This window comes from Oncorhynchus mykiss, chromosome 5, assembly GCF_057628025.1.
Source record: "Oncorhynchus mykiss isolate SJ-2025 chromosome 5, ASM5762802v1, whole genome shotgun sequence".
Lineage (NCBI taxonomy): Eukaryota > Metazoa > Chordata > Actinopteri > Salmoniformes > Salmonidae > Oncorhynchus > Oncorhynchus mykiss.
Genome location: NC_143026.1, coordinates 60070292 through 60082222, shown reverse-complemented (window position 1 = coordinate 60082222; position 11931 = coordinate 60070292). Strand labels below are relative to the sequence as shown.

The 11931-nt window shown below is 41.3% G+C and overlaps 1 protein-coding gene across 4 annotated transcripts; it reads right to left on the bottom strand.

Moving 5' to 3' along the window:
- Positions 1 to 422: 422 nt before the first annotated feature.
- On the bottom strand, positions 423 to 11288 carry LOC110524149 (kelch-like protein 26). Of its 4 annotated transcripts, none has more exons than XM_021603530.3 (3): positions 10808 to 11288; positions 7777 to 7959; positions 423 to 7247 (listed from the first exon to the last, which is right to left on the bottom strand). In XM_021603530.3, the coding sequence occupies exons 1-3, from the start codon at positions 10855 to 10857 to the stop codon at positions 5666 to 5668; spliced, it is 1815 nt and encodes a 604-aa protein (XP_021459205.2). In that variant the 5' UTR covers positions 10858 to 11288; the 3' UTR covers positions 423 to 5665. The 4 variants fall into 4 exon arrangements, with proteins under 4 accessions (XP_021459205.2, XP_090092788.1, XP_021459207.2 ...); XM_090236662.1 differs by having other exon boundaries at positions 10693 to 11060; XM_090236663.1 differs by lacking the exon at positions 10808 to 11288 and adding an exon at positions 9222 to 9463 and having other exon boundaries at positions 1145 to 7247.
- Between the last annotated feature and the right edge of the window lie 643 nt (positions 11289 to 11931).

The following is an 11931-nucleotide window of genomic DNA, read 5'->3' as shown; positions in this document are numbered from 1 at the left end:
CAGGGTTGTTTTAAAAAGGGGCTTAGGTGGTGTAGAGGCATTTTTAAACCAATTTCTCCACAGAGAAATGTATCTCTGCGATTCTACATATTCTGCCATGGAGGGAGTGATAATTTAGCAGTTTTAATGCACATTTCCTGCAATTCTATGCATTTTGCCATGGATAATGCTGTGTTCTTTTGCACAAACATATTAACAAAATCAATACGGATAGATTAATTGTTTTTAGAATTTCCAATTCTGTCTAGGTTTTATTTTGGTAATTGTTAGTTTTCAAATATGATGTTATTGAAAAATATATAGGTCCATTATCTTTCTACATACCTTATCTGGTTTTAATCGTTTAAGTTTAGACTGAAAGCTTTATTCCATTCTGAAAATAAATGTTAAAAAAAATAGATAAAATGCTTTTTTTTACCCCGTTTTCTTTTTTTTCTTTTTTACTTAGGAGTCCCGGAAAAAACACTTAGGTGGCCCACCCAAGGATTTTAATGGCAGAAGAAGTCTACATTCTCCTTTGATAACAGTGGACTCCACTTATAAAGCACTTAAAAGCTAACTATGTGCTTTGAGTTGGACATACAAAACATCAGAACAGGTGACATTTTCAAAACCAAAACATATTTCAACGAGGGCCACGTTGTGCTTCCAAATAAGATTTTGCATTATAAGCTTGTCTCACCACTGTCAACATAGTATACAAGGAGTAAAATACATTAACAATCAGTTGTGCATACAATACTGAAAGTCTCACAAATAGGCTACTCCACATTAAACTAACGTTTTACCATATGCACTATACTAAAGGGAGAAACACACAGGACAATAATCACATATCCTCACTGCTTGTGTGCTGTGCTTGTTCTTTCCATCAGGAGGTCCCACTTACATGAATTTCAGCCCCTTGCCTTTAGCTCTTTGGGCTTTACAGTTCTGTCAGGACTGCATAGGTGAAAGCAGTTGGCATATGTCTATTTGAAGATAAGTGAAGGCATCATCCTATTTCTCACACCATAGGAGTCCTTTTGTGTAGGAGCTAGGAGAAGGGGGTGACACCAATGTAACTTGGCCTTCGAATCTGGCCACTTGACCAGAACCCTCCCACCCCCACTTGTTCATCACAAACAAACACTGCAAGAGTTGGACGAGACAAAATCACTTCATTTTGATCTACAGTATTAATTATACACAGTATAACATTTTAGAGAAAATGCAAGAAGCCTACAGAATTCCTACATTAGGAGCACTAACCACGGATGTTCTCATGCACTCACACAGGACTTCAAAAACGACTGAGCTGCCATAAGATAGAGTTTGGAATACGTGTTTCATAAGATAGCTTGGACTATATCCACACCTGCTCCATTGACTCCAGACATTGTCAGTGGTATAGGCTGATTGGTGGTGGTGCTCGTGCTTGCTCACGCCTCGATCACACCGGCAGTGTCATTGCATTTTGGTACACAAGAAGTACAGTACCAGTCAAAAGTTTGGAGACACCTACTCATTCCAGTTATTTTTTTATTATATATATATTTTTTTACTATTTTCTACATTGTAGAATAATAGTGAAGACATCAAAACTATGAAATAACACATATGGAATCATGTAGTAACCAAATAAGTGTTCAACAAATCAAAATATGAGTGATTTTTCAAAGTAGCCATCCTTTGCCTTGATGACAACTTTGCAAAATCTTGACATTCTCTCAACCAGCTTCATGAGGTAGTCACCTGGAATTAATTTCAATTAACAAGTGTGCCTTGTTAAAAGTTAATTTGTGGATTTTCTTTCCTTCTTAATGTGTTTGAGCCAATCAGTTGTGTTATGACAAGGTAGGGGTGATATATAGAAGATAGCCAGCCGTATTTGGTAAAAGACCAAGTCCATATTATGGCAAGAACAGCTCAAATAAGCAAAGAGAAACGACAGTCCATCGTTACTTTAAGACATGAAGGTGAGTCAATATGGAACATTTCAAGAACTTTTAAAGTTTATTCAAGTGTAGTTGCAAAAACCATCAAGCGCTATGATGAAACTGGCACTCATGAGGATCGCCACAGGAAAGGAAGACCCAGAGTTACCTCGGCTGCAGAGGATAAGTTCATCACAGTTACCAGTCTCAGAAATTGTAGCCCAAATAAATATTCCCCGAAGTTTAAGTAACAGACACATCTCAACATCAACTCTTTGGAGGAGACTGCGTGAATCAGGCCTTCATGCTTGAATTGCTGCAAAGAAACCACTACTAAAGGACACCAATAACAAGAAGAGACTTGCTTGGGCCAAGAAACACAAGCAATGGACATTAGACGGGTGGAAATCTGTCCTTTAGTCTGATGGTTCCAACCACTGTGTCTTTGTGAGACATGGAGGAGCTTTGCTGGTGACACTCTCAGTGACTTATTTAAAATTCAAGGAACACAATTCAAGGAACACTTAACTAGCATGGCTACCACAGCATTCTGCAGCGATACACCATCCCATCTGGTTTACGCTTAGTTTGACTATCATTTGTTTTTCAACAGGACATTGACCCAACACACCTCCAGGCTGTGTAAGGGCTATTTGACCAAGAAGGAGAGTGACTGAGTGCTGCATCAGATGACCTAGCCTCCACAATCACCCGACCTCAACCCAATTGAGATGGTTTGGGATGAATTGGACCGCAGAGTGAAGCAAAAGCTGCCAACAAGTGCTCAGCATATGTAGGAACTCCTTCAAGACAGTTGGAAAAGCATTCCAGGTAAAGCTGGTTGAGGGAATACCAAGAGTGTGCAAAGCTGTCATCAAGGCAAAGGGCGGCTACTTTGTAGAATCTAAAATCTAAAATATATTTTGATTTGTTTAACCCTTTTTTGGTTACTACACGATTCCATGTGTTTTTTCATAGTTTTGATGTCTTCACTATTATTCCACAATGTAGAAAATAGTAAAAATAAAGAAAAACCCTTGAATGAGTAGGTGTGTCCAAACATTTGATAAGTACTGTACATTCATTTCCAATGGAACGCTACGTTTGCCTTGCAGCATTGCGTTGCAGAAGCAGTTGCAGTGCATTCTGTGTGGTGGACACTTTGGATTTATCAAACGTATGCATCAAATTGTATGCGTAGACGGCTAGACAGAAATGGTATCAGATCGAAGCATCAAAAGTTATGTAGCAAGCTAAGGTGACAACAATGCCTCCCATGGACGTTTCCCAGTTGATTTGAATGTTCAACATCATAGTGTAAGAACACTCTTTAAGCCTCAAAGGTTAAGACAAGTAGTTTCAAAACAAGTCATTTTTGGCTAGCCACAGCAGTCAACTAGCTAGCTAGGTATCTGTTTAGCTTTCTTGCACATTCACTGATTTGTTTGTAAACGATTAACAAGCTAGTTAGATACCACATGTTATTGTCAAACTGTCAACAGAGTAGCTAGCAAGCAACAATATATGCCAAATAACAGTCTAAAAACCACACGAGGGCAAATCAGATTTGACAGTTCAGACAAGACGCATGGCCAGGAATAAGATTTGTATCTGACTTCAAAGGAACTACAAAGGTGGTTTGAAATGTGTCTTGAAATATCCAATTCCATGTGCTTTTTTGGCTGTTCAGACTGCAGGAAAAAGAACAGATTCTAATCTGCTATATGCAATAAAATTGAATTTGAGTAACTTCAATGTGAACAATGCTTACGGGTCCCATGCAGTCTATTCTGTCATCAAATCTGTTGTAATTTTAGTTTTGTTTTAAATTAAACCCTGTAAATTGACTATTTCAATGTATTTACCCAACCAATTAATAGAAACATGCTTCCTTGATGCAGGACACAAATGTAGAAATGTTATCCTGCAAATCTGTTAATAGGTTTTTGATTGTGGGTAGTGCTTTAAGTATTTTTTTAAACACCCCAAACTACATTGAAATGTCAATAATGATCTATTTAAAAGCAAGTCTGTCCTTAGAGCTAACACTTATTTTTCATTAAAAGGCCACTAATACATTTACACTAGCTCTGGCCTTCACATCATTTCAAACACAGTTCATTATAATGCAGCACATGGACCTCAACCATAGGATGAAAGCTGAAGTAATACACTGTAGCCTATATTATAGCAACATCTTAACAGATCTTAACAGATTAAACATTATGGAGTCTTAAAGGAGGCATAGTCAAGGCGAAAATGTCACAAATATTCCAACTTCAATTCATTATTTCTCAATTATGCGTTAAGATACAAATGTCAAATACAGTACCTTCAGAAACTATTCATACCCCTTGACTTATTCCACATTTTGTTGTGTTACTGCCTGAATTTAAAAATGTATTACATTTTTAAAAACTCTCACCCATCTACACACAATAACCCATAATGACAAATTGAAAACATATTTTGGGATTTTCTTTGCACATTTATTGAAAATGAAATATCAAATATACTTAAGTATTCACACCCCTGAGTCAATACATGTTAGAATCACCTTTGGTAGTGATTACAGCTGTTAGTCTTTCTGGGTAAGTCTCTAAGAGCTTTGCACACCTGGATTGTAAAACATTTGAACATTATTATTTTTCTTCTTCTAGCTGTCAAGTTGGTTGTTGACCATTGTTAGACAGCTATTTTCAAGTCTTGCCATATATTTTCAACTCAATTTAAGTCAAAACTGTGACTAGGCCACTCAGGAACATTCAATATTGTCTTGTATTCAATACATAAAGTTAATTTATTTGCCAATTGTTTAGGGCAGTTTTACTTTAGTGCCTTATTGCAAACAGGATCTATGTTTTGGAATATTTTTAGTCTGTACAGACTTCCATCTTCTCACTCTATCATTTAGGTTAGTGTTATGGAGTAACTACAATGTTGTTGATCCATCCTCAGTTTTCTCCATTAAACTCTGTAACTGTTTTAAAGTCACCATTGGCCTCATGGTGAAACCCCTGAGTGGTTTCCTTCCTCTCCAGCAACTGAGTTACGAATGACCCCTGTATCTTTGTAGTGACTGGGTGTATTAATACACCATCCAAAATGTAATTAATAACTTGACCATGCTCAAAGGGATATTCAATGTCTGCTTTTTTTATCCATCTACCAATAGGTGCCCTTCTTTGCAAGGCATTGGAAAACCTCCCTGGTATTTGTGGTTGAATCTCTGTTTGAAATTCACTGCTCGACTGAAGAACCTTATGGATAATTGTATGTGTGGGGTACAGAGATGGAAGTAGTCATTCGAAAATCATGATAAACACTGTTATCGCACACATAAGTACATGCAACTTATTATGTGACTTGTTAAGCAAATTTACTACTGAAATTATTTAGGCTTGTCATAGCAAAGGGGTTGAATACTTATTGACTCAAGACATTTCAGGTTTTTGTTCATTTGTAAAAATTCCACTTTAACATTATAGGGTATTGTGTGTAGGCCAGTGACACACAATCCAAATTTAATCAATTTTAAATTCAGGCTGTAACACAACAAGTTGTGGAAAAAGTCAAGGGGTGTGAATACTTTCTGAAGGCACTGTATGTGTCATCCATCCTTCTTCCAAAGGACCCTTCTGTGGATTAAATTGACTGAAAATCTCCCAAATCATGGTATTGTTTTTGTTTTCAGTTTTGTGAGGAATCACCCATGAATCAAATTGTCACAGTCACTTTGGGCAGAGGGATTACCGTTGCGTGGTGGTTTGTGGAAGTATGATCGGCGTACACGCAATTCCTGCAAAAGACTCAGGGAAGTGCAAGTCCCTCTCCCACTCATCAGTCTCTGTGTTGTACACTTGCACGATGCTTGTGACATTGTTTAGATGCCAATTGTACCCTCCAACGATATAGATCTTTTTGTCCAACAAGCAGCAGCCTGCCTCAGATTGCCCTGCTCGCATGGGGCTAACAGTGGTCCACTGGTCATTCTCTGGAATATAATACTCAACCACCAGGACGTCAAAGCAGCGGTCCACGTGGTCCATGCGACCGCCCAGGCAGTAAACACGGTCTTTGGCGCTGATCATAGCATGAAGCACTCTGGGCTCGTTCATGGGCGATTTGAAGTCCCATTGGTCAGATGTGGGATCATAACAGTGCAGGGCTTTCTTATCGTCCACCGAAACACCGTAACCCCCTGAGATGTAGAGCTTGTCACCACAGGGAGTTCCTGCATGGCCCCAGATTCTGCGTTTCAGTGGTTCCACGTAGGTCCACTCATTTTTCTTGGGACAGTAGCACTCTACGGACGACAGACTTCCAGATCGGTTGCGCCCCCCAGTGGCGTAGAGTTGTCCTTGAAGAACGTTGAGCTGGAACTGAATGCGCACCTCCTGCATCGGCTGGATGCGCAGCCATTGGCTCAGGTGCGGGTCATAGCGGAAGCAGACGTTTACCGCCCCTTCGCCGCTGCGGTACTGCAGGTGCTGCCCGCCTACTACGTAAACAAAGTTGTCCAGCACCGATACACAGGCGTGGCTGGAACCTGTCTCCGCCTCCGTTAGTTCCTTGAACTGACGCGCGGCAATGTCTGGAAGATAGAACACCTTACTGCTCACAGTACGATCATTGTCAGTGTAGGGTGTCCCACCAAAGGTAATGAGCGAAACTACTTCGGAGCGGATCACGGTCCGAGGGGACTGCATCTCGTGCTGACGAAAGGGGAGGATCTGGAAGTTGAAGGCCTCCAGGAGGTACTGCCTGCACAGCACGTCCTCTACCATGATGTCCACCGTCTGCACGCTGTCTACCAGCTCCGAGGAGCGCATGAGTGGGAATCGTACGTGGCAGAGCACTTTGTTGGCTCCGGCCCGTCGGGCCTCGTCGTGCTGCAGCCAGCGGATGGCAGCGTGGAACAGGTCGATCTCGCTGCAGTTCTTCAGCTTGTTGCTCTGCAGGAAGAAGACCAGGCGCTCCATGGGAATGTGCAGGAAGTCCTCCTCCTCAGCGATCTGCAGGAAGTGGCGGAAGGTAAAGGTGTCCACAGACTCCTTGAGGGAGGACAGGTTGAAGGTGGTGGCCATCTGGCCAATGTTCAGGCAGGTCTCTACACTCATGGCTGACTTGAGGAACTCCTCACAGAGCTCCACGACTGGGACCATCTGGAGAAAGACAGCTGCTCCCAGTACATCCTGAATGCAGTCCAGGTCAAGTGTGACATCTGCGCTGTAAGCAAAGTCAATTATATGTTTCAGGCCGCGGGCGGACAAGCCTTTCAGCTCAATGGTATCCTTGTTTGACTCCCTCATGCCTCCGGTGAACATGGCTCTGCAAGGTAAGTGAGAAAGCCATTTAAATAACTGTCTTTATGTTAAACTTGTTTTATTGATTTCCCCCAATTCTAAACAACATATTAATCTGAGGTAAATTAGACACGGAACCACTCCCCTACTTGCCATGCAACATCAGGACAAGAACATCAGATTATTCATTTAAATATATTCACATTGCACATTGTACACCTGTAATGTTAATATATCCCTCCCTATCAGTCCCACATATTGTACCAATTCCTCTTCCTTTCTCTCCACTACGCCTCTCATCTGACTCAGCTCTTGATGTATCATTATTTCACACCAAAGCCAAATTCAGCAACACAATCACACTCTTCCCCTCACCTCTACATCTGTATCATGATTTGATTTGTACGTCTCTTTACCTGGGTCTCTCTTTTGCCAGTCAGTGTATCACTATAGTCAGAGAATACATCCAGTGTCCAGTCCTCTCAAATCAGTGCAGATGAAAGGAAAGGAGACGAGTAGCAGAAGCCATTTTGGAGACACAGCGTCAGTCTCACCTGAAGTAGTCACTGCAGGAGGCCAGCACTGCCTTGTGAACCTGGAAGCGCTCCTCATTGATGGCCAGCACCACATCCAGGAGCTGCCCCTGGACTCGCAGGACCGACAAGCCCTGCAGGAGAGTGGCGCTATGGCTTGGGGCTGAGAACGTGCAACGCAGGGTGCTATTCTGGTTAGCCATACTGGAAGAGAAAAGGCCTATCACTATCAGTTTATCAGAATAGGGTATTTTAAAAAGTATTTCCACGTATCTTCTGCCAATTAAGCTTCTAGGATACTTGTCAGAGTTGACTGATCCTGTTGTAGCATCAGTGACAGTGCTGAGCTCTTGCTCTCCTGCACTTTGTCCATCCTTTTTCCCAGCAGCTGCATCATCACCCTCATCTCATCTCAACTCCCTTTTCTTTTTAATTATTCAGCTGCTTCCTTTGAAGAAATGCCTTCTTTTGTATTCAGAGAACAAAGCCTGTGTTAATGGTGATATATATATCCCTTAAACACTAGAGAATATCTTGAATTGTTCACCACTTTCAGGACAATTTAATCTCACTAGATATTGAGTGAGGATATGACCGTCTCAATGGATAATAGTACTATAGGCTGCCTATCTATGATACCTGGGGGGAAATTATAACTGTCACTCACAATTTATGTTGAAACATTATATTTCGTTAAATAGAATGAAGTTGCCTACATATTTATCCAATATATAGCCTACATGCGGGAAGTGGTGTGTCAATTATTGTGGTGACTTACAGTATGACTGACTGACTGTGCCTCTGGTAACTGGCAGAAGGCTAGTCAGTTTCATGTTTCAAGCTTATCAATTAAACCTAATGAAATCAAATAATTATGACTGCTTGGCTGTTTTGAGACAAATTCTTGATTGGGTTTGGTTGACAAAACACAACTGAAAAGTTATATATTTTTACTTTAATTTTTGTTTGTTTTTAAAGCCAAACTAAAAACTAGCTATAGGCTACATTATCATCAATAAGTGGCGGATTAAATTCAGTAGGCCATAACATTTTTCATTTGATGCTGAAGAAATAGGGACTTTGCAATGTGTTGCGGTGCTGCACCTGCTAGAGGAAATGTGCTTATCCAGATGCATGAGGGGGCTAAAGGGGGCTTAGCCCCCTCAGTTCAAACTTGTGCACCCTCAGTTTTAGTTGTATGTCCCTATATAAAAATAGCTAAAAAGTTCAGATGATTGAGTGACAGGTTGGCGCATTAAAAAATTGGTATCTCCGCTGCGTCAGCACAATGGGCAGAGTACACCGCGGAGTGTGTAGGGGGGCTATGGAAAGCCACGGGGACAGTTAGGTGTGAATCCTTTGGGTTTCCATAGAAAGTGGGAAAAACACTTCTCATCTTTGTGATAGGCTAAGTGAATAAGGTAATAACTGTAATATTTGATTTACAAGGGCGGGGTCAAGGTTACCAGTCAGGCCCTGTTGAGGATGCAGTGTTGGAGGCCTGTCTGTCTCCTTCCTGCTCCTCTGCTGTTCCTATGGGGGGCGCTCTGCAGGAGGGTCTGCCCTGTGATGGGGTGTATGAGGTTTTCATCCGGACATTGACTGACACTGATTATGACCGAGCTCTCTCCGCAACCTGGAGAGGAGAGGGTGTGCTCTGACCCTTTCCCCAGGCTTGGAGAGAAAATGACCACACCGCAAAATGTTCCTGGGTGTGACATGGAAGTCTGGAGACAACCCCAGTGGGAGGTCTGGTTTATCGTTCTGGAGAGAATTCTCCCTTACCTGCATCAAAAAAGGTCAATGCGGAGAAGTTTGTGCCCCCGCATCGCCAAAAGGTTAGTGGACAGCTGAACGTTCGATTTCATTGTTTGTCAATGTTTATCAATGCCCCATGAAATATATATTCATCAGTGAAGTTACTGTTAATCACAACATAGTCCCCCATTAATTTAGAATGTGTGGTTACAGAAATGTGTGTAATTCATTAAATATAGCCTAATACCATTCTCATTCTCCAAGTGGAAAAGTTGTTTGGAGAGCACACAAACTGCGCAACACTTGTGATTTATTTAATTGCGTGTACCAGTTAACTGTCAATTTCTTAATTGTCTTTGTTTGGAGAGCATGTGTCCGTTTTCTCCGTCATGTTTAATGGTGTGAATGCGCGCACGTTAGCGTGCACAGATATACCTGGCCTGCGCGCCAAGAATAGTTCACTTTTGGGTACCTCAAGCGTAGGCTGTATCCAAACCTGTGCTTTACTGGTTAAGGCAGGTTTTGCCTGATGAGAGGCTTTTTATTTTGCATGCTGACATTTTTATATATTTGTAAATATCACCGTCACCTTTGAAACACCATCGCTGTGTCAATAAACCCAACACGAATTTGCACCTCTACCTGCCTCCTGCTGAGTATTCGTCTTTACGACTGCTAGAAGGCCAATATTTTATGCTGATACGCGCAGTGGATATAGGTTACAGATTTTGCGCCAACCTGTCACTTTAAAAGCACTCGATGATCTCGGAGTCTCTGCATTTGAACTTTATGTTTATTGTGGTGTAACGTAATATAAGCAGAATTCCATATAATTCCAATACAAGAACCCCCCCAAAAACTAGCTCTTCGCCGATTTCAACTGCTCCCTTAAATCCCTTTATCCTGGAGCGGTGTCTGTAACTATGAACGTAACAATGTTACGGCAGAATTCCAAACAGGTAGCCTAACATTCTTTCTTACTCATACCTTATCACTGGCAATATTTAGCCTAGGATGTAGCCTACCATGGATACAATGTACAATAAATGAATCAATCTGCAAAGATATGACAATTCATGCAAAAACAAAAAAGGCCAGTATCCTCGGGAATTTCTTGAAAATCCACCCGAATGTCCTCTCGCCCAATGTTTCACATGTATACATGTTTTAATTCCTTACCCGGTATGTTCTCCTGGGTGTCATGTAGGCCTATCACATGCCCATTTATCTCTGGCTGCCTTTTGGTCTACATACAGTTTTCCCATATTGATTTCACCACGAGTGTCATCCTCACCTGTTCTGCGGACGATTCGAGGCGAAATCCCCACCACCCGACTCCGCCATTTTCTAATGTAGCAGTAGGTCAAAGGCATAACAAAATAAACGCATCAAGCCTATCGATAAGCCAATTATGTTACTTTCCCCCGTGCTAAAATATGGTGATCTCTGGCCCAGATGTAAATGTTCAGTTGTGCTGGAACCTTTTTCGGGTTTGCACTGAGCGCGCGCGCAATTGTACTTTTGTGAATGCAAGGACGTCTAGGTCTGGGAAAACCACTGCACAAGATATAACAAGGAACAGAAGTGTAATCAGCTAGCTAGACGGATTCCACAGCGATTTGCATTTGCCTGTGCATTTCATAATATATATATTTAAACAGGCGTATATGTAGTTTTGGACTTCTGTTTAAGGCATTTGTTAAGATTACACTCAGCTGTTATTGCTGATGTAGGAGTCGGGCTAGCTAGTATGCTAGATAACCATCATAATGGGTTGGTTAGCTAGCCAATTTAGCTAGCTAGTGTCGTCAACCAGATTGGCATCTGAATTCGAATTATTTAAAGTGTAATGCAGTTGATTGATAACAATGGAATGACTGAACATATATTCAGCATTAGATGAGCATTATAACATGATTATAACCCAAAATAAATGTGGAATGGCATGTACAGTGAACACACAAAAATATAAACTCAACACCTAAAGTGTTGATCCCATGTTTCGTGATTTGAAATAAAAGATCCCAGAAATGTACGATATGCACCAAAAGCTTATTTCTCTCAAATGGTAGTGAGCATATCTGGTATGACAAGATAATCCATCCACCTGACAGGTGTGGCATATCAAGAAGCTGATTAAACAGTATGAACATTACACAGGTGAACCTTGTGCTGGGGACAATAAAAGGCCACTCTATAATGTGCAGCTTTGTCACACAACACAATGCTACAGATGTCTTAACTTTTGAGGGAGTGTGCAATTGGCATGCTGACTGCAGGAATGTCCACTAGCGCTGTTGCCAGAGAATTTAATGTTAATTTCTCTACCATATGCCGCCCCAACTTAATTTAAGAGAATTTGGCTGTATGTTCAACCGGCCTCACAGTTTGCGGATGCCAACTTTGTGAACAGAGTGC